This window comes from Momordica charantia (assembly GCF_013281855.1).
Source record: "Momordica charantia cultivar OHB3-1 chromosome 4 unlocalized genomic scaffold, Mcharantia_2.0 BLBB01000004.1, whole genome shotgun sequence".
NCBI classification, from domain to species: Eukaryota; Viridiplantae; Streptophyta; class Magnoliopsida; order Cucurbitales; family Cucurbitaceae; genus Momordica; species Momordica charantia.
Window position 1 is genome coordinate 1,281,561 of NW_028275162.1, and position 25,040 is coordinate 1,306,600.

Here is a 25,040-nt window from a genome sequence, read left to right on the forward strand (position 1 = left end):
TGGTTGGTCCCAATTAATTTCTCTGTTTCACTTGTATATTGTATATTACAATATGAAAGCTAGCTAGAATATGCAATATATACGAGCTAGGATCATTAAGGGCAATATTTAATTTTAAAACACATTGAGCCCTAATTCTACGATTATGATCATAAATTGGCATCTCCTTTTAAGTAATCAAAATGATGATAACAAGCTGGATGAACATCTTCTTTTCATGATTAATTAGACAATAATATAAACTTTTCAAAATACTGAACCGTCCACCATTAATTAAAGCAATTTCACATTCAAGAAAAGCGATTATTTGGCTGGATTCAAAATCAAATATATATAGAAATTAAATTTCGAAACCTAAAAAGTGCGGTTTTGTCGATATGCCACTGTTTTTGGATTTGATGATGAGCTGTGAAAATTTTGTGTGTGTGAACTAAAACATTGTGTGGGAAAACATCCTCGTTATTCCTCTTGCACTTTTGTCACTTCTCCCAACTTTATGGACACCAACAAGACGAGCTTATTGACCAAAACCTTTGATAGTTATGATCTCAATTATCAACTGCAAATTATTTGAGGGTATGACCGTACCACCATCCATATTCATGATGATGGTAATCATTTTTCTCTTATGATAAGAAAAAAAAAAGGGTTTGCATACTTTTGAAAAGTATGTCGGGAATGCCACCAAACTACTTCATTGGCTAGGAATTGAGAAGATTTTAGGTATATAACTAAATGAGAGATAACAAACCTACTCTTTTGGTAGAAGACATCAATTTTGGATGAAACCAAAAACAAAGTTTGATTTGTCCCTGACAAGTAGTATTCAGAGCAATAATGCTCGTTGGCTGCTTAGCCATGTACGTAGAAATTTGATGTTTCAATACAAAATAAATAAATAAATAAGTAAAAGCATTTCGAAGAAGAGGAGTTAGCCTCGATATATAAGACACTTATTCTGTAAGTACTCCTAGGAGAAATCCTACAAACGAGTTTGACATACCTTTTAGTTCAAACACGTTTTTTAATATAATTAATTAACTCTTCTTCAGCTACTAGAGCAAATCACTCTAATCAAAATCACTTTTTGAAAAGTATTTAAACCATTTTAATTTTTGCAAGTATTTTTTTTATTTATTATCAAATATTATACATTTAACAAAAACAAAATACCGTTTTGAAAAGTATCCCAAAGACACGTTAAGTATTTTTTCCAAGTGTGCTATGCCGTATTTTAAGTGTTTTTCTAAAAGTACTTTAATAAAATATTGTGAAATTTTTAAAATGTAGTTTGAGACAAGGCAGTGTTTTTATTTTGGAAAATATTTTTTAATCAAAACAAAAAAAGAAAAAAATATGGAAAAGAGTTGGAAGTGTTGTATTTGTTTGCTGCTATGATGGGAAGCAATCGAGTGACGTTGAAGCAGATGAGGTGGCGGTGGTCCGCTCCAAATAATTCAAAAAGTGAGATGAGAGGCGGCACAATAAAGGAGGAAAAAAATGCATTTAACTCACAATTACGTGACATTTTCGCAACATTTTCCTCACAATCCAAACAAAACATCCGTTTTCTTTTCTCCATCGAAGGGAATGAAATATTATGTTAAAATTTTGATAGTGATAAATTTAAATCAGATAAAAATGAAAATAAACGAAACTAAAATAACTCTTTTTCAAAAAGATTAATCTAAACTTTTAGAAATTCAAATTAACATTTTGAAAGTATAAACATTAAACTAAATTAAAGTAAAAAATGCAAGAGCAATAAAATGGAAGGAATAAATGATAAATAATAGTTTCATTGGAGGCCGTTAGCCAAGCAATTGCGTGAAATTGCGAAACGCTCGGCCCTTTGTTTGACTTTGACTCTACTGTTTCTGTAAAATTCCCTTAAAAGTCAATTTTTTCCAATTTTATGATGGATTTGGAAACCTTTCTAATTTCTAACGTCGGTGATGCGTGCTAGTTTCTGCTTTTACTTTTGGGGCAATTAGAGGAATAGCTAAATTAAATAGTTTGATTTGAAAAATGGCCAAAATAATCAGATATCAGAAAAATAACTCAAGAACAGTTAGAGCTGAACTACGTAGACAAATTTACCCTCCCCATCAAAATAGGTAAATTTATCCTACCATTATCCCTATAAATTCGTGACGAAATTACCCTTCAACAAATTTGTAATGCACATAAATTTTAGGAAAGAAGATATTGAATGGAAATTATAGAGTTCAAAAATTTTAAATCAAAATGTAAAATGGATAAAAAAATAAGTAAAATCAATTTAGAAAAATGGAACATGAACAAAAAAAATAATATTGAAATCCAAAATTGAACAAAAAAATATAGAGTGAATAGTTGAGAATTAGTACCCTACCTCACTGCCAATACCACCTCACTGTCAATATCACTACACACCACACCCCATCAAAAACTTTCCTTCCAAAAACCCTATCAGTAACACAAAAACCCACTCATTCGAAATTAATACCCCCTCATCAAAATCCCTTCCAAAAACCCACCCCTTCAAAATTAATACCCACCCCAAGCGACACTCCAAAAATCAACTGCAAAACCCCACTCGAAACGCTGAATCCTTCCAAAAAATCCCAAATCCCTAACTCGTTCCTCTTCGCCAAACCCCCAAACAGCGTACAAGAATCTCTAAACCGCGTACAAAGGTCGTGGTTCTAAGGTAAAATCCTAAAGTTCGAAGAGGTTTCTAAGGTCACTGATTTCCGAAGACCTCGACGACGAAGAGTTCAATCATTTATTTTCGAAGATAGCGTACAAGAATACCTCAACGACGAACAAGTATGACTGATTTCCGATGACGTTGAAGGTTGGTTCGATCTAAGGTCGCAGATTTTGAACACGCGTCGATTTTGAGACAGATCCAGAACACGAGCAGATTTTGAGACTTCCAGATAGATTTCAAAGTATGTACTCGACTTCCCCCAAGCGTATCTACGATTTTTTATACTGTTTAAATAAATGAGGTTTAAAAAATATAACACGTTTAAGTGTATGTTTCTGTTACCAACCCCGATATTTAAGGGATTTTGTTGACAAAATAGATATAGTCGGTTATATGCAAAATCGATTCTGTGGGGGAAGATTAGATTGCAAAATATAGTTATGAATACTAAGAATATATTTAAAAGTGTCATTCTTGTTTTATATCATATTGTCGTATAGTTTAGATTGCAAACAAAAAATTTAAATAACATCTACAGGGGAGTATTTTGGGAAACAGGATTGAAAGCCTCAACTGTTTGGGAGATTATGTCCACCTTGGGTTTCCATGGTCACAAGGCATAAGAGAAAGAATAGAGGATTACAAAAAAAACACAAGAATGACAGATATAAAACGGTGAGAGGACTTTTTGTATTTATCTACTGTCTATTTTGTGTAAAGAAGTTATATTTACTGAGGAATATGTTCAACGATGAGGATTAATATGTTCAATGTCACTAGGAATATTTTCAGCTTTGTATTTATTTGAAATCGGTTATGTTCAACTTTTATTTTATTGCAAGTGACACATAAATCGGTTATGCTACCAATCACCAAATTAATTGTTGCGATTAGACAGAGAATTGAGTGAAATTCTTGCTTATAACGCGGTGAGCCTTTAGGTAGTTCTGAACTTTTGAAGTAGGTAGAATGTAGTTATACAAACTGACAAAAATGGTCATCTACTCTGTAGAATATTATATCTACCCCGTTATAGATATGGTTAAAAAGAAGGCAACAAGAGGTAGACGTTCGAGCCAGAGATTGCTAGCTGCAGGAATCATTCGTTAAGGACCAAAGTCAGAAAAACCGTGCACAATATCATTGGACAGCGACGACGAGAATTCTATGACTGAAGGTGCACCTACCTGTACCCAGATGGACACTGCACAAGCACGTGCACCTAAAAAGACGCCTGACAAAAAGCCAAAACGTGGCAAAATAGAAAATGAAGAACCTGTGAAAAAAAGGAAAGACCAGAAGAGTAAAACGAAAGGGGATGATGAAAAGGTTGCCGAGAAGAAGAAACCTAAGAAGAAACATGGCCGGCCAAGAAACAAAAGCGAGGTAAATATGATTTTTTGAACTGGGTTTGTGATATAGTTGCATGTCATTAATTTTTCTTCCTCTTCCAACAGGATGTTCTACCGTCAAATGACGAGGAATCACAGGATGATAATGAATCTTCCGAAGAATACAAGATAAACAAAACTGATAATGAGGAAGAATCAATGACGGAATCAGAAGAGATACTCCCTCGACTGAAAAGACAAAAGACTACGAAACAGGTATGTTTCGGTAAAATTTATTTCCCAATAACGCTACAGAAACAATTTGATAAATTTTCTTTATTTTAGATCATTGTCAAAAAAGACCTTTCAAAGACGGTTCCAACCAAGGATAAAAATAAAGGACAGAAGGACAACACTACAAGCGTGCTGAAGCAACGAGACGATGATGAAGAAGAGGTATCTTCTTATTCATACGACGTATATAATAAACCTTGCATTCTGAGCATAGTTTACTTAGTCTATAATCTGTAATCTGCTTCCAACATTTTGTTACTTACAAAACTTTTACAATTGTTAAGGATGATATATACCTGATGAAGGCTTCGAGGAGAAATCGAGCATTGAAAATAAACCATTGCTGCAAGGGGGGGATAATGGAGAGTATTAGATCAAACCTAGGCCAAAAACATAGCGATAGATTTAGGCAAACCTGTTTTGGCCATCTATTGGACTTCTCAATTAGCAAAACCTCATCTCAACTTCTCCTTCACCTAATCCAACGCCTCTGTAAACCAAGAAAGGCATCAGAATTAAACTTTTATATTGGGGGGAAGATATTAAAATTTGGAATCAAGGAGTTTGCCCTAGTGACAGGGCTGAACTGTGGTCCATTACCCCAAATAGACATGGATAGGGTGAGAGGGGGAGCACACATAAGAAACGTTTATTTTGAGGGGGAGAAGTTTGTGACAAGGAAACACCTAAACTTTGCTTTCAAGGTTAACAAAAATGCACCTGAAGATGATATAGTGAAGATGGCTTTGCTCTATTGTTTGGAGAGTTTCCTTTTGCCACACCAAGACTCCGTACATGTAGATATGGATCACATCATAATGGTAGATGATGAGGAAATATTTAATAACTACCCATGGGGAAGGTTAGCATTTGACCTCCTTATTGACTACATGAAAAAGGCGCCAGACAGTCGAGGACTAACAGGAGTAGGGATGAGTGGATTCATATCTGCACTGATAGTGTGGGCATACGAGGTCATACCTTCACTTAGTATCCCACCAAATTATTATGCACGGAGGATTGGTTATGGCACTCCGCAGATGCTCAACTAGGAAGCCGAACTGCAGCCTGAGTGGAAGGAATTAGCTGCAAAGTTTTTTGACTCGCCAACGGTAATGTTCTAGTTACTCTTTTTTAAAATAATTTGTACTGTCAACCTGATTAAATTACTAAATACCTCACTTTTTTTGTGTAGCTGGAAGTGGTGCCAATGGAGCCAACCGAAGAGGAACTAACCATGCCATATATGGCGCCATTCCTTGAAGATCAAGATGGAACAACAATGGGGGGCGTCCAAGCCCTAGCATTTGGGAGTGCAATAGGTATAAACGAGCGTTTGACTGCAATTGAAAAGAAGCAGGATGAAATTGTAAAGACCCAGAAGGAATTTGCAGGGAAGCTTGATGGCATTATGACTAGCTTAAACATGATTCTTGAACAATTGAACACAAGTGCTGGATCAGAGGATGACAGACTCGATAGGTTTATGATGAGAGGGGATGTGAATGTGGGAACTGCATTCGAAACTATCTACAAGGTAAATGTAATTAGGTACCCCATATGTTTATTACATTCTCATCCTGATATATGACGGTTGTAATATTGCAGGGAACATCATCATTTACAAATGAGCTTGAGATTATAGAAGGTCAAACAGATAAGAAAAAAAATGACCATCCAATTGATGATCATCACCAAGAAAAAGCCTCAGCTGTGCAGAGAAAAGATGATGAGGAGGACCCTACAGGTAGACAAAGACAACAATGCCTTACAATTGTGCAAGGTATCCGGACAGGTGCCACCCCGACAACTACTGCAGGAAAGGTTTCTGAAAAACAACCCACCCAAGACAAAACTCAGGTAGCGAAAAAGAACATAATATGTGATGCACTTATGATATTTGAAATATGAACTCAAGATGTTTATTATATGATGCAGGCATGTGATGGACTTGATGATATTGATGAACAAATAAATGAGGTCATAAGATGTATTGACGAGGACCAAATTATTGAGAAGATGAACAGGACCGAAGTAGGAGGGGCAACAATGAGAAAGGTGAACCTTTTGTTTTATTTAGATGTATAAACTATAACTCATGTAATGAAACAGTAACTCATGTAATGAAACAGTAACTCATGTAATCCTACCTTATGCAGGACACATCTAAACTTGGACACTCTAAGCTTCTAAAAACACCGGCTAGTAGAGGAATAAATAATTTGCAACGGGTGAGTAATCTTATAACTATATATACATATAATGGTGATGGGAGGTTTGACATTTTAGACATTATATGCTATGGGAATAAAAATACAGGATCAAGTACTTCCCCGTGAGGTTCGACTTTCAGAAGGGAAGTCAGCACTTCAAGAGGTAATGTTTACATAATTGTCCTAACTCTAAAACAAAGTTAGATACATGTGTTGTCATGGTAACATGGTCTATTTGAATTCTTAGGTGAACACCAATATAAAAATGGAAAAAAAAATATTTATTGCCCAATGATTTAAAAATGAAGAAGGTGGAGGGTTCGACCGAAAATATTGCTACGGGAATCTATATAGACGCACTGAGGGGAAAAAGTATTGCTCAAGAGAAGACGCCAAGATGATACCATCAACCGTCGTTTGAACTCCTAAGCCAATCCCAAAAACCACGAGGGTGACACACTTATACATGAAACTTTCTAAAAAAAAAATTTAAACCTTCCATCACCATCAACCTCATGAGCGGTGTACGTCCCTGCAGAAATAAATAGACTAAATACGCGTATAGACTGACTAAAGACAGAGTAAGTAAAGGCAAATACGGTACCTGGATTTTTATCGATCAGCCTGCCTGCAAAAGACGGGATGAGAGCGTACGACTGTTCTGGTGACCCCCTTAATGAGTTTACGGCCTTCTCTCTTCCTCTCCAAGCCTTGTCATAACTAATATTGACTCCGTGCTTCTTCCGGACATAATCAATTATGTCGCGTGGACTATAGTTCCTCCCGTTGTTCATACTTAACATTGTCTTGACAAATTCGCTTATCATTGTTGCTGTTGCTTGCTTATGGTGACTACGAACAACGTCAATCGAACACGTATGATCCAGTACGAGTTTTCTAATCATCCATAATTTATCGTCGCCATATCGAGAGGAGCGGCAATACCACTTGCATGTTTCTTCGATGCACCTCACAACTAGCTGTGTTTGGTTGGATTTGACGGTTTTAAATTGAAAACTCCCTTTTAATGCAATAGCATAAAGCGCCTTCTTCAACTCTTCTTTATTTTGAAAGACGGAAAATTCTTCCAATGTGAAATCAGAGGGAGTACAATCAAGAACAATAGGATCCATGAAAGTAAATTTCTTGCCCCGAAGGTAAACTGTATTCTGAGCGGCGTCTAAACGTTCACTAACCCCGTAATTGGAGATATATACAAGGTCAGTATCCACAACTATGCAGTAGTCGCTACACCTGACATCTGACAACAGGGATATGACCCACACCACATCCCTATCTACTAACAATCTCATAATTTTCGACTTGCTAGCACCATTTCTGAAAAGTGAAAGTTGTGTAATTTTTTTTCTTTCTGGAAAATGAAGATTTCTAGAGATACATTCATAGAGTTGTTGTAGGGTGGAATCGAATGGAATTAAAACGTATCCTGTATTGAACCCTTCATAATTGTTGTGATCATCCCAACTTCCATCATGTAAAACCGTGGCTAAGAATGATTTCATAATGTTCCTGCGTTGATAGATTGTTGATAATTGTTGTGCTCCTCCTTCTGATTTCAAGTGCATTGATTTAATTGATTTAAATTTTGTGGTTTCAATATTAAATATGATATAGGTAGATTTGGTGGTTCAAATTTGGAGGTAGATTTGGTAGTTTAAATTTTATGGAAATATTTTAGAAATTATGTAGATTCTGTAGTTAAGGTGGTTCCAATATTAACTCGATAATATTGCTAGTTTAGGAGAGATTTAAGGGAATGTAGGAGGCATAAAAGGTGGATGGGTAAAATGGAGAAAGACTTCAAGGGCAATATGGGCAGTGTAGAAGGATAAATAAGGGATTATACACTCCTCCTAAAATGTAGGAAACCAACTTTGGTCATGCCATGCAATTTAGAAAAACTTTGGCCATTTTGGTTAACGATAACCTGTGAGTAGCCATTTCTAAGGATTTCCCTTTACTTTTTGTCGCTTTTTTAACTTGATTGGTTCGCCTTCAGGTGCATTTTCCCTTTTGGATCGGCCTACGTCGCTATTTTTGCCATGGAACATTGGGCCGTAAGCTCAGCCCATCAGCTCAATGTTATTCGGTATCGAAGACCTTCTACATTGGGCTTTTGGCTCACCCACTCAGCCCAGTGTTATTTGGTACTGAAGTGAAGACGTTTTGGAAATGTGTTAAAAAAACATTTATAAATATGTATCCTTGTAGAAGTAATTGCACATTTTAAAATAAAACTATACCTATATTACTTCTATGTCTATGTCTATGTAATTTTAAGAAAAGTATTAACCACATACGTTTCTACTTATTTGATTAACTATAAACATTAATATATATTTTCAAAAAAAAAAAAAAACTATCAACATGTCTTTTCTTTTAATACAACAAATGAAAGTGGGGGATTCGAACTCATGAACTATGGTTAAAGACAGCCACAGGTACTAATTAACGTAAATATTGACATACTTAAATTATACACGTTATTTTATTTATTTATTATATTATTTTAAGCAGAAGTACACGTTTATTTTAAATTTTGCTATATTTGAAAAATATTTTTATGTTCTGTTTTTGTATTACAGATTCGAAGTTACCCTTTTCATGGACCACATACCATTATTAAGAGTCTGAAAGGGGAAGGATCAGCTCCTATGCCTCATATCTTCACAATGCCTATCTTTCGTAAAATAGGTAGTAACCATGAATTTTTTTCAATTCGTTTAAAAATTTATATGAACAGAAGATAGGTTTGTATTACAAATTTAGTTTTTTATGATTTTAGTATAGTTTAATTTGGACTCTAGAGTTTGAATTTAGTTTTAAATCAATCTTTATAATTTAAGCTTAATTTCAAATTTCAAATTGGTTTGATAAACCTGCCTTCAAATTGTGTTTTACCCACTCAAAAATATATCAATTTTCTTTTATTCTTTTGAAATATAAGCCCGAACATAAAACTAAAACTTTATTTTTTTTGGTGAGGTGGTTGATAGAATCCTCGGCTTATGCATAGATTAGCTATAGAGATGAAACTAAAACTAAATTTAAAATATAAATAAATCAAATTGTAACTTTTATAATGGATTAAATTGAAATTATGCCTAAACTAAGGAGATAAAATTTGAGTTGGTTTGATGAGGCAAAGCCATGAAAGAAGAAGAAGTGATGTATCCATGGCAGAATCACAAAAATGGAAAATGTAATCAATTCAGGCTTTCTGGGTGTGGGGCTAGCCAGAGACAGCCGTACCATCAAAAAATACTTTTCCAAGCTCAATTACCAACGCCTTCGCTGGAAAAAAACCAAAACAAAACCCCTCTCTCTGACCATGCATATAACATATGCTATGCCATGGCATCATTGATTGAATAAATCATCCAAAGGGTCAAAAATCGAAAAAAAGGTTCATCTTTTTCTCTCCCTTTTTCTTTTGTTTTTGATGGGAAAGTTGAGTTGAGGCCTCTCTCTTTTCTTTTCTCAGGCATTATTATTCAGTGGTTGGATTGGGAGTTCCGAAACGAAGCCAAGGGACCCAGAAGCCAAAGCCAAAAACGAAGCTCATTGGAAGGTGAAAAGGTATTCGATTTTGCAAAATAATTACAACAGAAGAAATGTATGGGATTAGTAATAGTGGGCTTTGAGAAAGCCAACCTTTTTGTTCGAATAATTCTTGCTTGATTGCCGCCTTTATCTCTAATCCCTACCTTTTTCCCTTTTCCTTTCTCTCATCTCATCGCCATGGGAAACGCCCATTAGGTGTTTGATGTTTGTCCTCTGTGAGAGAAAAAAATAATATTTTGCAAAGAAAACCGAAAATGGGTCTCGAGGTTGAGAATTTTGGGCTGGATTGGAGACGATAAAGACACCCAAATCGCCAAAATAACAAATTTTTAATTCTCTCTCTCTCTCTATCCCTCTTTTTGAATTGTGGATGCAGATTAAAATAAGAATATGAAGGCTTGACAGTGTGTGTGTAGTGGGAAAGTGGGACGTTTGTGGCCACTTCACGTGAAAGCTTTGCCCCAACTCTCTCTCTCTCTCTCTCTCTAGAGGTGTGAGAGAAAAAGTGGCAATTCTGCAATGGCTGTAACGCACGCAAAGCAAAAAAACTGGCTAAAGTCATGCAGCAAACAGTTTGCTCATAAGAGTTCAACAAAGAAAATGTCAAACCCCTAAAGATGCCCATTTTCCTCTACCCTAATGTTTTCAACAGTTCAAACTTTACAATAAAGTATAGACCAGATTGTTTAATTATAAGGGCTTGATTATTTTGAGGCCACTTTAAAAGAAATGGCCTTTTTTTCCTTTGTTATGTGGTACGTTTTTCCATGAGGTTTAATGATACTAATATCTAAAAGGAGTTACCAAAAGAGAATGTTGATTAATCAGTATGAGTTTGAATGATTTTAATGCTTTTTAAAGCTTTTTAAAGCTTACATGGTCCTTGGCATATATTAGGTGCTTTTTTTTTTCCTCCAACTTTGTACAAAGAGCATCAAAGGGACCAATGAGATTTTTACACATAATAGAAGAAATTATTAGTGATGATCATTCAATTAGCCAAATTAAATTGATTTGAAGAATTATGTTTGCATCTCAATCTCCCATCCCCCTCTGTAATCTTGTCAAAAGGACGAGGGTTTTAGAAAAGAAACCCACTACATTGATTTTTTCAAAGACAAAGGGGATGAGATTAATAGATGGACCATAAACAGGGAGAGATCAAAAGTTGGACCAAAATAAATTAAAAAAGGCCTCAATCCTCCCCATTCTTTTATACTATCGAATTGAAATGTCTTAAGGATAAAATTGTTGTTCTAAGTTCATCGAAGAGAAATCAAAGAATCGATGTAGGTCGAGCTGTCCAATCGAATGAACCAATCCGATGAGACTTTCTCTATTAATTAGAAGAGAGACTTAAGGTGCGAGGTATGTATCATATTGATATACAAATCTTTGTCTGTTTTGGACATAACCCGACTTTGTTTTGGTATCACCCAACCAACTGTAGCAACCAATTCAAAACTTGTACCTGAGTTTTTTTTTTTTTTTGGGTTAGAAAAGAAAAAACTCAAAACTGAAAATGCAAAATTAGGTGTATGGTATTTGTGAGATGTGGAAGAGATGGAGACAGATGGGTACATCCCTAATAATCCTACTACTCCCAACACTGAACCAGTCACTTTATAGAGCAATTTGAAAAGTGGGTTTTGCTTTGCTTTGCTTTATTTCATATCACCCACACCACCCCCTCTCAGTCTCACAGCTACCATTGAAATAGAAAAAGAATGAAAAAGAAAACGACCACCACAACCTGACAAATCCTTTGTACCCTCTAATACCAAACGAATCTCCACACACCCACTACTCAATTCTCTCTTCTTATACCTATAAGCTACACAATGCAAAATTATTGAGACAGATTCGTATAGTATTATACTATAAAAATAATAATAATATAATCCTTCTACTAATGGCAGTAATTTATTTGTGACTTCACTCGTGAACCCAACCAGATCATTCCTTCTCTCCCTTTCTCTTTCATTTAGATTAGAGAGAGAGAGAGAGAGAGAGAGAGAGAATTGCCTGAGCTTTCTCTCTTTTTTCTTTTTTTGTTCTTTTGGGTTTTGTTGAAATTTGAATATCTCCGAATCTTCTCCTATTCACTTTCTTCCTTCTCTAGTTTCAGTGGGGAAATAGCTCTACCAAAAGTTGCTCCTCCTGCCCAAAAGCGCTTGTAAAAAGCACTTTCAAGAGCCCTTCTCTAATCATATTTTCTCGAATACCAAACACAAACAACACCCCATTGAAAAAAGAAAAAAAAAATCCTTATCTAAAATCTTCGTCTTCCTCTGAAAAATGCCTGCTTTTTCGTCCGTGTTGGTTTGTTTCATTTTCTTGTGCATCGCCACTTTTCGTTGCTGTTTAGGAGGGTTCCTCGTCGAACCGGTTTCCGGTCAAAACCAACCGTTAAAACCCGGCGAATACTCTTCCCCCAATACGGTCCCGGCTTTTCCGGTTCAAACCCAGATTCAAATTTGCCACCTCGATCTCTCTGACGAGCTTTTCGGCGGCGTTAGGGAAGCCTGCGGCCGAGACCTGGACCGGAGCCGCTGCTGTCCGGTGCTGGCCGCGTGGCTTTTCGCGGCTCATGCACGCGCCGCCCTCAAGGTCTCCGCTCCGGCGCCGTCTGCGGCCGCCGACCTACCGATGATGCCCGACGACTCGCAGAAATGCGTGAACTCGCTGCAGACCTCGCTGATGAGTAGAAACATAAGGATTCCGCAGCCGAATGCTAGCTGCGACGCCGTTTTGTGCTTCTGTGGGATTCGGCTCCACCAAATTAGTTCCCTGTCTTGCCCCGCCGCCTTCAACGTCTCCGGCGGCGGCTACCACAACGCCACCCCGACGGCCGCCGTTCGTAATCTTGAAAAGAATTGCCGCAACTCATCCTATTCGGGTTGCACCAAATGCCTCGGTGCCCTCCAAAAGGTAATCTTACTTTTACGTTATAATATATGAAACAATTACATATATCATAAATATGTATTAATTGCTAATCGGTTAATTAATTCCCATTCGTTCATCTTTTAAAGAGAAAAAATAGTTTGCTAATTAGCCGATTACCATGAAAAAAAATTTTTAAAAATTACTCAATGGGCCGCCTTCTTATTGAATTCCTATCTTGTCGTACTGAAAATCTTTTTGACGATCTTAATTAGTTTTTTTTTAAAACTATTTTTCTTGCCTTTTATTTCTCTTACTTTTCAAAAGTTTTATGATAATAAGCAAAAGACACTTAACATTTTTTTTAGTTGAACTATTGCACTCTGCAATCAAATAATCAATATTTAAGACGATAATGCATGCTTTATCAACCATGTTGGTCGAAGCAAACGTCGTTGAATGGTCTCCAATCATGAGATTGTGAATTCCATCCTCCTTTTTTACTCAAAAAAATTCAATCACGCTGAATTGGCTTCTATCATTTTTATTGAAATATTGTAATTAATAAAAAAGGAAAACTGCCCATTTGAAAAAAAGGAAAAAGAGAAAAAAGAATACCGGTTACCGGAAGAATTCTGATTTTCCGGCCTCGAATAATTGAGACCCTACCCATGTGGCTGCTTTCTATTTCTTCTTTCCCCTTTGGACCTCTTTTTCCCATTAGCTAATTTTTACCTACTGTGTCATTTTGAGGGAGTGTTTGGACATGGAAATATGATGTTCTTTGTCTGTATTGATAATTACAGGTTACAGGAACGAAGAATAACGCCACCAGCGACAGGGCGAGCAAAATGTTCAACAGAGACTGCCAACTCATGGGGCTGACGTGGCTACTCGCCCGAAACAAAACGACGTTCATCCCCACCGTTTCGGCCGTACTCCGAGCCATAATGTACAGTGCCCATCCTCCCCACGAGTCTACGTGTAGTCCGGACCAAGAGAACATGCCGCTGGCCGTCGATTCGTTACAGATGGAAAAGGCGCAGTCGTCATCTCCGTCGTCGATTTCTCTGATTCCCATTATACCCCTACTGGTTTCTGTTTATTGGCTTGCTTGGTGGTAGCGGTACTGGGTAATTATGGGTTGGGATCCGTTTGTTTTGTTATTTTTTTTTGGGGGGTACGCATGTCGGGGTCACGTGAAACTAGTGGACAAAAAAGGGATTATGAGGGGCTTTTTTGTCTTTTCGCAACACTGTAAATGTCAAATCTGGGTGGTTTTTTTTCCTAAATCAGATGGACACTTTCTCTCTCTCTCACTTGTGACAATTTTCCTTGGGGCTTTCAAATAAACCAGAAAGTAAACTTGCAGTTCTTAAATCATCATTACACTTTAAAATGTATAGAAAACAAAACATTTATTAATAAAAAATTTGAGAAATTCCACTCCAATCAAATTTATAAAATGTCGCCACTTTTTCTTTTCTATCCAAACATAGTATAATTTTAACTTTTCTCGATATATTTTTAAATTAAGCTAGACTTTGAATAAATTATACTCTTTTTACAAAATTTTAAATTTTATTATATATTTGAAAATACATCTTTATTTTGCTATTTATATGATTATCTAAAGATTATTTATATGATTATTTGTGGTCTTTTTTTAAAGGCTTCTGTTCATTATTCAATATTTAATTCAATTTTAAGTTAAGAGTAGAAGTGAAGTTTCTTAAACAATAAAGGTATAATTGTATACAACCTCAAAGCTCGAGGACATTTCGAATTATTTAGCCAAAATTTTATTCAAGATACATGATTTGATTTCAAATTTTCAATAAGATTATCCTGTGTTTAATGCTGAGATGCTATAGATAAGATATATATTCCGTGAATGTATAATATATTATCTTGAAGGATGTAACTCATGTGGGGGAATATGGGGCATTTCAAAATGAGGGGGAAATATTGGAAATTGATTAGTGAAAAAATCACCAAATTCCAAGACGTTGCAAAATAATGTTCAAAGGGAGAGGAGAGAATTGCGGGTTGAATGTCTGTCTTATGACATTGTGATTGGTGCCCATTTTGCTTTAACAAATTTGATTCTTCCAAAAGGGTGTCATTATTTTATTTGAAAAATTAGTCTCTTGAAATCCTAAGTTACAGATCAAGAGGTGTAATTTTATATGGGTTTATTTGTGGCAGTGAAACCCAATAAAAAAAACAAAGCTACAGCTAGCTACTCTCTTTAAAATCATCCAAATTAACTGTTAACTATCATTTGCAGCAGCAAGTTCTGCCTGCATTTCATTTCAAGATGAAGAAAATGAGAGAACAGCAGAGAAAAAAAGTGGTACTTGATATCAAAGCTTATAAACACAAGGCTAGGATTCAATTGTCTTCTATCTTACATATTTCATCCAAAATATACAACAGGATAAAAATGAGAGGTGATGGGGAAAAAATATTGCTTCAAACTGAAGATATAGATGTAGAGAGATGTTACATGAGGAGGAGGCTTAAGCCCACCATGGATCTTCGCCAGTTCTGAAATCGGTTTCGACCCACGGGACGAACACTACCTTCCCGTCGTCCACATCAGCATGAACCAATGCAAGAGACTGTCCCAACAAACAAAAATTTAACTCTACTTGGTTACTAAATCAACATGTAATCTGACAGCAGCAAGTGGAGGAGGATTAATTGCTTGTTTAAAGGGTTTCAAATAGCACTGAAAAACAAAACCAAGAAGGTCTTGGGAAGTATTACCAGAGGTGCAGGTCCTCTAACGACCCTGCCTTGATTGTTGTATTGGGATCCATGGCAAGGGCAGATGAATTTGTTCTCAGCTGCATTCCATGGCACGACACAACCGAGGTGAGTGCAAACTGCGTTGATTCCATACGTCGCAAGCGTTTTATCCTTCTCGACGACAAGGTAGGTAGGGTCACCCTGAAATCCATCATCACCAGATTCGCTTTAAAAGTACATATATTTTTCCCACTATTTTAGAACTCAAGGAGTCAAGGACACAGTAGCACAACTATAGAACAGATCTTGTTTGAGTAAGGTTGCTATATCTTTTTTTCCTGTTCATCTCTAAGTATAACAGCAAAAAGTAAATCACCTTCAGAAACTCATTAATTGGGTAAGCTCCACATTTCAAATGATTGAAAGACCTCAATCTCTATGTTGGCAAGTAAAAGGGCATATCCTGCAGCCACTTTTTATTTTCATAAGTTTATTACAACTTGCCATTTGATATTTTGATATTCCTTTCCTAATATGCATGTTCCACTTTTCATTTTTGAATATGCTAACCTTTTAGGGAACGGTCGATAATCATATTACTACCGTGCTATTAAACAAACATGTAAAAGAGATGAACCTAAGGTATTGGGAAGCAACAAAGGCTGCAGGGGTGCAAATACATGCTCAGAGTATTAACAACATTTAGTAAGCAAAGTTCAGAGTTTTACAGCACCTTCAACCCCTGTGTAAGGGTTCGATCTCCCGGGCCATGCGCCTTAAGCCATTCAGTTGCAAGAACATCATTTCCAAGTGCATCCTTGGCAACAACTCCACTACCAGCACCTCCAGAACTGTAATTGTATACAGCAAAAGTTCAAAAAAGTTACTAGAGGAACAATCAGAATGCAACAAGTACGGAATCTTAGTTATTTAAGCTCAATTGTACAGTGACATGTAGCACACTATGTTAAATGAAAGTTCAGTTTAAAAGATTAATAACTGGCAGCTTTTAAGATATAGACAACATTGTGTTACTACTAGTAAGAATCCATCTGATGCAAGAAAGAAAAATCCATTTGAATCACCGAGTTTCTGCATCTTAGGGGTGCCGTTTACAAGGGAATTGTAGCATATTATCATTGCAATTTCTCTTACCAGTTTAGTGTCAATACAATTATTGTCACAAGAAGAATATGGACAAGCAATTAACATTGAAAAATACTGCAGTTTCTTCATTCATTTATTATAATAATGTGCCTATTATAAATACTTAAAAAGGTAAGTATGTAATTGCTAATTGCCAAAGCGAGCATAGCTCAGGCAATAATTGGCATATATCTTTGACCATTGTTTAAGTATAGAATTGAAAATTCAAAGAGCTCTTAAATCTTTTTTAAAATTATAGAAACTAAATAAATATCACCTTAAAAGCTAAAGAACTAGTTAGAAACATTTTAAAGGATAGAGACTAAACAGACACCCTGAGTTTTAGAGATCAAACTTGTGATTTAACCTTAATTTCAAATTCGTCAAATTTCATTTGATCCCCAAAATGAACACAAGATTTTCTCATTTGATCTAATTAGAGATTAGGAAACCAGCATAAAGCAAAAGAATCAGGCCCTAAATACTGTATGCTAATCCTTCCATTATCCAGGCAGCCATTGCAGGAGCAGAGAGAAGAACATACCCAGGAGGGACGAAGAAATAGGTATAAGGATACAACATGGTAGCAGTGGGAAGCGCAATTGCACCCAGAAGAAGCAGATTCATGGTGTTCCTTTTACCCATATCGGGCACTCGATCAGCCGGAATACTAGTGGCTTGACACGAGATTTTAACTACCTTCTCCTTCCCCGCCATTTGGGTCATTCTGGGTTTCCTCAAAAGAGCTTGAGAGGAACAGAACAGCGCACTCCTGCTGGCGCATAGCTGAACAGAAACAACAACAATCGCCAACGAATTTTAAGCTCCTTTCAAGATCATGGAACCTAAGTCTCAGAAATGAGAAAATTAAGAAGGTAATTTACCTGAGAAGGAGTTGCAGAAGATAGAGTGGAGGACGCCATGGTTGGAGCAGAGAGTGGAGGGGAATTCTCAGAAACAAATCTCTGGGTAATGTTATATTAGTGAGTGGAGTGGAAATTTGAGAGATTGTGAGGTTGCTGAATTTTGATGTCCACAAAAGGGACAAGATAAGGCAATTAGCCACATCGGTTCGAAATGGCCACAAACATCAGAAATTTGGTAAAAATAAAATAAAATATCTATTTTCTTCCCTTTTTTTAAGTGCAATAAAATGAAACTGGGCCTACTGGGCTATAAAGTATTTGGGCCAACAGGGCCTAATGGCTTTATATGAAAAGCCCAATTTATTTTCCGGTAAGATCCGGTCCAAAATGTAACAAGGCTGCCGTTTGTAGCTCACAATAATGCAAAATTTGATTGAAATTTTAACTGAGTAATTTACTAATTTAGTATTATGCAAGAAATAAATAGTAATGATTTTAAGTTTCTTTGTTAATAAATATTGCTTTCCTCGGTTATTAATTCTGGTTTCATAAGTCAATTTGAGCATAAATTAATAGATAAAACATCTATTATCATCTAAAAAAATGTTTCATAAAACATCGATTGTTCAATTTAAACAAAAAAAAAATGTTTCATAAAACACTAAATCATAATAACTAAAATATGAAACAAATATTTGGTTGATGAAACCTACAAATAACTCATTTAAATTTTGAGATAACATAAAAGTTTAAATTTATCTACCAGCTTTTAAAATTATTCTAATTTGGTGATTGAACTTTCAAATTATTTATTTTGGTTGATAAACTTCCAATGACATTAAATGTTTTCTAAACATATTAATCTTAATTAGTGTACTAGAAGCTACATTGGTTTATCAAAATAAGTATAAGTGAGCAAATATTAGGGGTAGAATAAGAACAATAATTAAAATGATAATTTAAAAAAATCAACATATTTAAAAAACTCTGTGGATAAAAATAGAAGAAACGATATTATATTAATACAAATTAGACAATTGTGATTAAAAAACAAATTAAACTAAAAAGATATAGCTGAAATTTTGTAATACAAATGTAAAAGAAGAGAAGAAAAGAAAAGTGAGTATTAGAATTAAGGCATTGAAACTTCCATTAACTAAATACAATATATTAAAAGTCATTAATCGAAGAAAAAGATGGAAGAAAAACACATCCAAAGCAAAAGATCACAAACCCATATTTAATTTTCCAACAGACCACAAGAATTTTCTTGAGTCATTTAATAAATTGGGGTGTTATATTTTCAAAAGAACAAACACTAGTTGGAAGAAATGAAAAAGAAAAGTAAATAATGAGAGAAATTTTGGAAAAGAAAATAAAGTGGTCAAGTCAAGAAAAGTTTTGGAAAAGATTGATCTCCACACCACTGGAATCCTTCGACGACGCCGTATTGTCGTCTAACTTTCTTACAAAGTTTTTTAGAAAAATTAAACCCCTCTTCAAAAGTTTGTACGAAAGAGAGTGTCTGAGCTCATAACTGCTGAGTTCAGATTAGGGGTTGGTTGGAGTGAATTGGATTACCTTTTCTGAATCACTGGATGAATTCTCGGAACATTCGGGAGATCTGCAAAACAAAGTTAGCACTCCAACAAACAAGTTAGTTGAGGTCTGATCTAACTGATTCTCTCTCGAATTGCATACCTTGCATTTAACGCTAGGATTTCTATTTATAGAAACTAGGCCCGACAGGAACTCTGACACACCCTAAAAATGCAGCGTGTTGTCGGGTTCGGAAGAGACTAGGTTATGGACTTTACCGAAGGTCGGCTCGGCTCGGCTGTTTAGGTCATACCCTGATTGCTGACCTAAACGTTTTTGCTTCGATTTCCACATTTCATGCGCGTGTCAACTCAACTTACCTCTTCAATCATGTCATGTGGCAGGTCAGGATTCGTATCGAACAGAAAACAATTTTTTTTTTTAATTATCTCTCCCCTGTTAAAAGGTAAAGTCTTTCCATGGACTTTGAAGTGTCTTCTCCCAAAATTTTCTTTTCATTTGTAATTCCTCTAATATACTCACACAACTCTCAATGTGCATTCATTTTCTTTTTCATTTGGTCATATGAAATTTTGTTCCACTAAAGTTTTGCTAACAATCTTATGAGATTGATTATTATAAAGTAAATTATCAAGAGCCATTTTAGGTGTTAAAAGTTTTTTTTTTATTTTGTTTATTACTTGTTCAAAAAAATTTTATTTTTACTACATTTCATGGACATTTTTATAAATTTTAGAGCTTGTTATTTGTATTGATATGGGCATGGAAGATTTCAATGATTACTTACAGAATTTCGATATAAATATATTACTCTCTTCTCGATCTGAATGATATTAGTCTTTCAACAATTTCAACAATTATAAGGATGAGAGAAGATTCATCCAAACAAATTCATGCAAAATTTAATTAAATTCAAAATAGACAATATATCATATCATAGTAAAAATGTAAAGAGACTCATTATCTAAACAAGTGGTAGATTAGAGTAATGTTAATCTAAAAGTTAATCGTATTGCAGAACAAAAGAAGTTGTAAGCCTCATAAAAAAGATAAGATTGTCTAGTTGAATAAGATGTATAAGAAACATGGTATTAAATATCTATAGATCGACATGTCCATTGACATATCCATGTATTCATGGATTTGACATTGAGGGTAAATCGACATTTCCATAATATTAAAAAGAAAATTAACAAAATAAGAAAAATATCAAGAAAATTTCACTAACATAGATATAATATTAATATTATCATTTTTAACTTATTTAAAAATGGTGAAACGATTATTTGTTAATTAAAATATTTTGTCGAATTTTTTACTTTTATAACTTTTTCAGAAATATCCATTAAGATCGACATTGTATCGATATTTCCATCTCAATTTCATATGTGACATTTTTACGATGGACACGGCCATTTAAAATCATGATAAAGAAAGAGATAGGTTTGAAAATGTTAACAATAATATGCACAGCTTAGCTTAAAAGTGTTCCAAAGATGCGATGCTATATAGCTTGTTGGAATTGGGAAATGTACATTCGATGCCACGAGGTGCAATCAAAAGCACTTTACAATTTCAAAAGCAACTGCTTTTTCTCAAACCTCACATTCTCACACGCAGGACGACCCTAATTTGTAATTAATTAGTTCAAATCATGTCTCTTGATTTTCCCAAATTAATGGATTTCTGATTCAGCAACAGATTTATTTTATATTTTGGACATTCTTTTCAAAAAGAGATATGATCATGAACTCAATAGGAAATTTGAAAAGAAAAATTGTGATCCCAAAGAATATAATCAAGGCATCGTTTTCCAGGTTCCACTACTTCCACCAACGCTACTATAACTTCCCATTAATTAAAACATAATTTACAAAGATTAGTGGCTCTAATCCAAATAAATTAGACATCATATCCAGCTACTTTGAAACATCATTATTGATACCTTCATTTATTTTTTATTTCTTTTGATATCACATGATACATGAGGCCCAGAATAATTCTTCTCTACCCTTAATTTCATATGCCCATACGTTCATTAAAGAATCTTGCTTTGCTTCCACCTTTCCTACATTGATTCCGTTGGACTCAAAATTATAAGGCGATGGGTAAAAGTAAATTTAATTCCATATAATTTCAACGTTTTTATTCAATAGGTAAAGTTAAATCTTTTTAATATTCTCACTTTAACAACTATATTGGATGGTAAGAAGAGTATATTAGTCAAAGTAAAAACTACAAAGAAAGCCAATTGCTCTATGTCCCCTCTCTAGGTATATATTCCTATTAGGTTAAAGTAATATTTTCAGACTTATATTCTATTTTACTTCTCTTGTCCAAATTCAGTCCTTCTACTCTCGACAAATGGTCACATGGTTAATGTTTGAGGTTATTTTTCATTTGATTCAAAAAAGAAAAATAAAAAAAAAAACAATAACCTCCATTCAAAGAAGGAAGAATGCGTAAAATTGTTTTTCGAAATTTTAAATGGAAGATCTCTAAAAACTTTCACATCGACTAAAATAAAATAAGTTCATGAACGACTAAAATGACATTTTAATCTATATATTATTATCTTTGTTAAGCTTTCTTTTTTTTTCCAAATACATCCATCATTTGAGTAGCATATGACACAATTCTATGATGTACTAAAAGCTCTACACAATTACACCCATATATATGAATATATACATACATGTTTTAGTACTAATTAATCATACAATTGGGACTGGTCATTTTCTGAGTCAATTCTTTCATTACTTGGTAGATCAGCAAGTCTTCATCAAAAATCAAATCATAAGGTGAATTGAAGCCTCCTATAGAATCAAAGTAGATTGAATCTTCACTCTCAACTTCCAAAAAATTTTCTGCTGCTTCAAATGGGTGAGCCCAAAAATCTGCATTATTATCATTATTTGGCTCTTGAAATGAGAATGATGTTACTGTTGTTGGAGCTGGGCTGTTTTCTTCTGCAGCCATGTCTATGGTGGAAGCTGCGGATTCTTGAGTGGAGAAGACATTGGAGGAGAGTTCAGAGGACAAAGGGGAGAGTACTGGTGAGCTTTCGACAATCTGATGAGAGGGAATTATGTCGTTTTCAAATGTGGTTTTGTTGATTTCTGATTCTATTTTTTGGATGGGTTTTGGCTTGGGAATTGCCTCGTTTTGTTGCTTCTTTGTAACCTTGCTAGTTTTGAGCTTCTTCAAATGGGTGTGCCAATAATTCTTTATTTCGTTGTCCGTTCTTCCCGACAATCTTGTAGCTATTAGAGACCATCTGAAAAAGAGATTAGTTACAATCCATCATTATAACTAATGCAAACTATTTTTTGATTGGAGATTTAAACCTACCACCATACCTACTAAATAAAGATGCATAACTCAGTGAATCAAGTACTAATTACCTTCCAGGGATGCATTATTGATACAAACTAACCTTACTCTAAAGATGCAAAATTTTCACGCATAAGGTGACAAAATTCTTGAATTTTCTTTGCATAAACATAAAATACTCAATTGATTGAAAGGGCTACGAAACCGGCCATTTTGTTATATTAGACACCCAAATGTTGAATTCTTCTTCTCGAAAATAAATTGAATTATCTAGCTCGGATGACATGTGATATTACTTAACTTCTAAATTGAAGCATTAGAATGGTCTATTTGAGCGTAAAGGTCAATCCTTCCATCTCTACTCCGCAATTTTTGAAGTACTTGAAGAGAGAAAAAAAAAAAAACCATATATAGAATGGTGTTGGGTTTAGGGATTTGACGAAACATTAGACAAGAACAGTGATCATACTTGTTTCCATGTTGTTGATGCAATTTAAGGATTAGTTCTTCCTCATCTTTGGAGTAATTCCCTCTTTTCACATCCGGACGAAGGTAGTTGATCCACCGCAGCCTGCAACTTTTTCCACACCTCGACAAACCTAAAGTTAATGATCAAAAGATCAAAACCAAAAATCTCAATAGCCCCATCATAATTACATATATATTTAATTTGACTTAACATCATATTACACAAAAAAGACAGTGGAAAGGCAAAGTTAAGTGGAAAAAGGAGTGTTTTTTCCAAATGGGTTATTTGATCTTTATGAAATTAATGAACTTGTAAGAAAGAAGAAGATGAATTAAGGAATTAATTAAGAAATTATTAAATTGATTATTGAAGTACCTGCAAATCTAGGGAGCTCCCGCCAATTGCAATGGCCATGTTTCTGAACATAAGCCTTTAGTTTCTCATCTTCTTCTGCGCTCCATGCTCCTTTCTTGACTCCATTTTCATCATAAAAGGGAGCTCTCACCATTTCTACAGCTCTCTCTGAGGTCTGTAAGAGCAGAAGATATCAGAGAGAAGTTTTGAAGGTGAAAAATGAGTGTAGAAAAATAATTTGGGGCTGAAGAAGACTCAGAGTCCACTGAGAATTTATATATTTGTGACTAAAAACAATTGTTCAAATTACGGCTGAATATAGCGTCTCAAAAAGAGGAAGATGCCAAGAAAGATGTCACCGTGTTTCATCAAAACAAAAGCAGACAAATTATCCAAAGTCACCCAAAAAAAAGCATCACGTGAATTGACAATCCGACCAAGGGAAACTTTTTTCAAATTTTCCTATAATTTTTTTCTTATAAAATTAATTTCCTTTCAGAAAAGAAAAAAATTTATGATTCAATGACTAAAGAAAAGTTTAAATTATTGTGTACCTTAGGATCACTATTTTTTTTTTAATAGATAATTGTTCTACCCATCTTGAGTTTGTCTAATGTTATGGTTGTGACTTAGAATATTAAATTTATTTAGCTAAAATATCAATTTAATGTATTGCAACAATCGACTTTCAATTGGAAAATCTCTAATAAAAATCTTATTTGCGTTTAATAATATGAAATTAATGAAAATACTAGAGTTAGATTTTTTTAAAAAAAAAAAATTATGAGTTCTAGAAGTTATTTATTTCTTTTTTTCTCTTTTCCGAGGTGGGTTTAGCGAAAATTGAAAAAATGTAAAAGTTGATGTACCAATGTAAAATTTTGATTTTTCTTTTTTTTTTTTACATAAAAATTTACGGCCAAGAAATTGAAACACGTTGTGCTTATCAGTAGTAGGATTGGTGCTCTTTTTCGACCTGATGTGGAATAAAATGTGTTTCAATTTATTTTTCTAGAATTTAAACTATTTATGCGATGTGACATCCATATTCCTTTAATATTTTATATTTGGCAATGTTTTCACGTGAAATATCTTTTATGATAATGAATGGCTCACTGAGATTAGAGTTTAATATGCTTCTCATTTCTGATGTTTAATTTTGCCACATATGGGTATTTATAAGAGATTACTGTATTAGCATATTTTTCTTTTACAAAGATGGCATATTTACAATGACTTTAGTAAGAATATATGTTTTTGGATATTTTAGAAAATATAAATATATCCACTTATATATGTTAAGTTAGGAAGTACATATGATTGTGTTTGCTTTGACTTTTTGAGAGAATTATAAAAAAAAAAATTATACAAAAGAATATGTATTTCTATATATAGCATTAGATTTAAAATTTTATAAAAATAATATAAATTAATATATGAGGCAAATCAAAAATCACTTTTATGACCTTTTTAAAAGAGAAATAAAAAGTAATGATATTTTTGTAAATACATATTTATTCTACGTCATTTACTATAATTTTCCTTATTTTTTTT

The 25,040-nt window shown here is 34.4% G+C and overlaps 3 protein-coding genes across 3 annotated transcripts; 1 reads left to right on the plus strand and 2 right to left on the minus strand.

The window, feature by feature from the left end:
- Positions 1-11,126: 11,126 nt before the first annotated feature.
- LOC111007623 (putative GPI-anchored protein At4g28100) lies at positions 11,127-14,316 on the plus strand. Its single transcript, XM_022280040.2, has 2 exons — positions 11,127-13,049; positions 13,811-14,316. Exons 1-2 carry the CDS (start codon positions 12,417-12,419, stop codon positions 14,126-14,128), a joined length of 951 nt encoding a protein of 316 aa, XP_022135732.2. The 5' UTR covers positions 11,127-12,416; the 3' UTR covers positions 14,129-14,316.
- A 1,033-nt stretch (positions 14,317-15,349) lies between these two features.
- PETC (photosynthetic electron transfer C) lies at positions 15,350-17,950 on the minus strand. Its single transcript, XM_022280638.2, has 5 exons — positions 17,789-17,950; positions 17,449-17,690; positions 16,492-16,609; positions 15,777-15,959; positions 15,350-15,628 (listed from the first exon to the last, which is right to left on the minus strand). The coding sequence occupies exons 1-5, from the start codon at positions 17,825-17,827 to the stop codon at positions 15,527-15,529; spliced, it is 684 nt and encodes a 227-aa protein (XP_022136330.1). The 5' UTR covers positions 17,828-17,950; the 3' UTR covers positions 15,350-15,526.
- A 3,929-nt stretch (positions 17,951-21,879) lies between these two features.
- Positions 21,880-23,767, minus strand: LOC111007597 (transcription factor MYB3). Its single transcript, XM_022280010.2, has 3 exons — positions 23,508-23,767; positions 23,133-23,262; positions 21,880-22,607 (listed from the first exon to the last, which is right to left on the minus strand). The coding sequence occupies exons 1-3, from the start codon at positions 23,638-23,640 to the stop codon at positions 22,037-22,039; spliced, it is 834 nt and encodes a 277-aa protein (XP_022135702.1). The 5' UTR covers positions 23,641-23,767; the 3' UTR covers positions 21,880-22,036.
- Positions 23,768-25,040: the final 1,273 nt, after the last annotated feature.

Bases quoted from the DNA above. Each gene is read 5' to 3' on its own strand.
- LOC111007623 (XM_022280040.2), top strand. From the start codon at position 12,417: ATGCCTGCTTTTTCGTCCGTGTTGGTTTGTTTCATTTTCTTGTGCATC. The intron at 13,050-13,810 runs GTAATCTTACTT...TGATAATTACAG, and splicing joins GCCTCGGTGCCCTCCAAAAG to GTTACAGGAACGAAGAATAA.
- PETC (XM_022280638.2), bottom strand. From the start codon at position 17,827: ATGGCGTCCTCCACTCTATCTTCTGCAACTCCTTCTCAG. The intron at 17,691-17,788 runs GTAAATTACCTT...GTTTCTGTTCAG, and splicing joins CTTCTGCAACTCCTTCTCAG to CTATGCGCCAGCAGGAGTGC. The intron at 15,960-16,491 runs GTGCTGTAAAAC...GATGGATTTCAG, and splicing joins CCCTTACACAGGGGTTGAAG to GGTGACCCTACCTACCTTGT.
- LOC111007597 (XM_022280010.2), bottom strand. From the start codon at position 23,640: ATGGTGAGAGCTCCCTTTTATGATGAAAATGGAGTCAAGAAAGGAGCA. The intron at 23,263-23,507 runs GTACTTCAATAA...CATTAACTTTAG, and splicing joins GGAGCTCCCTAGATTTGCAG to GTTTGTCGAGGTGTGGAAAA. The intron at 22,608-23,132 runs GTATGATCACTG...TCTCTTTTTCAG, and splicing joins CATCAACAACATGGAAACAA to ATGGTCTCTAATAGCTACAA.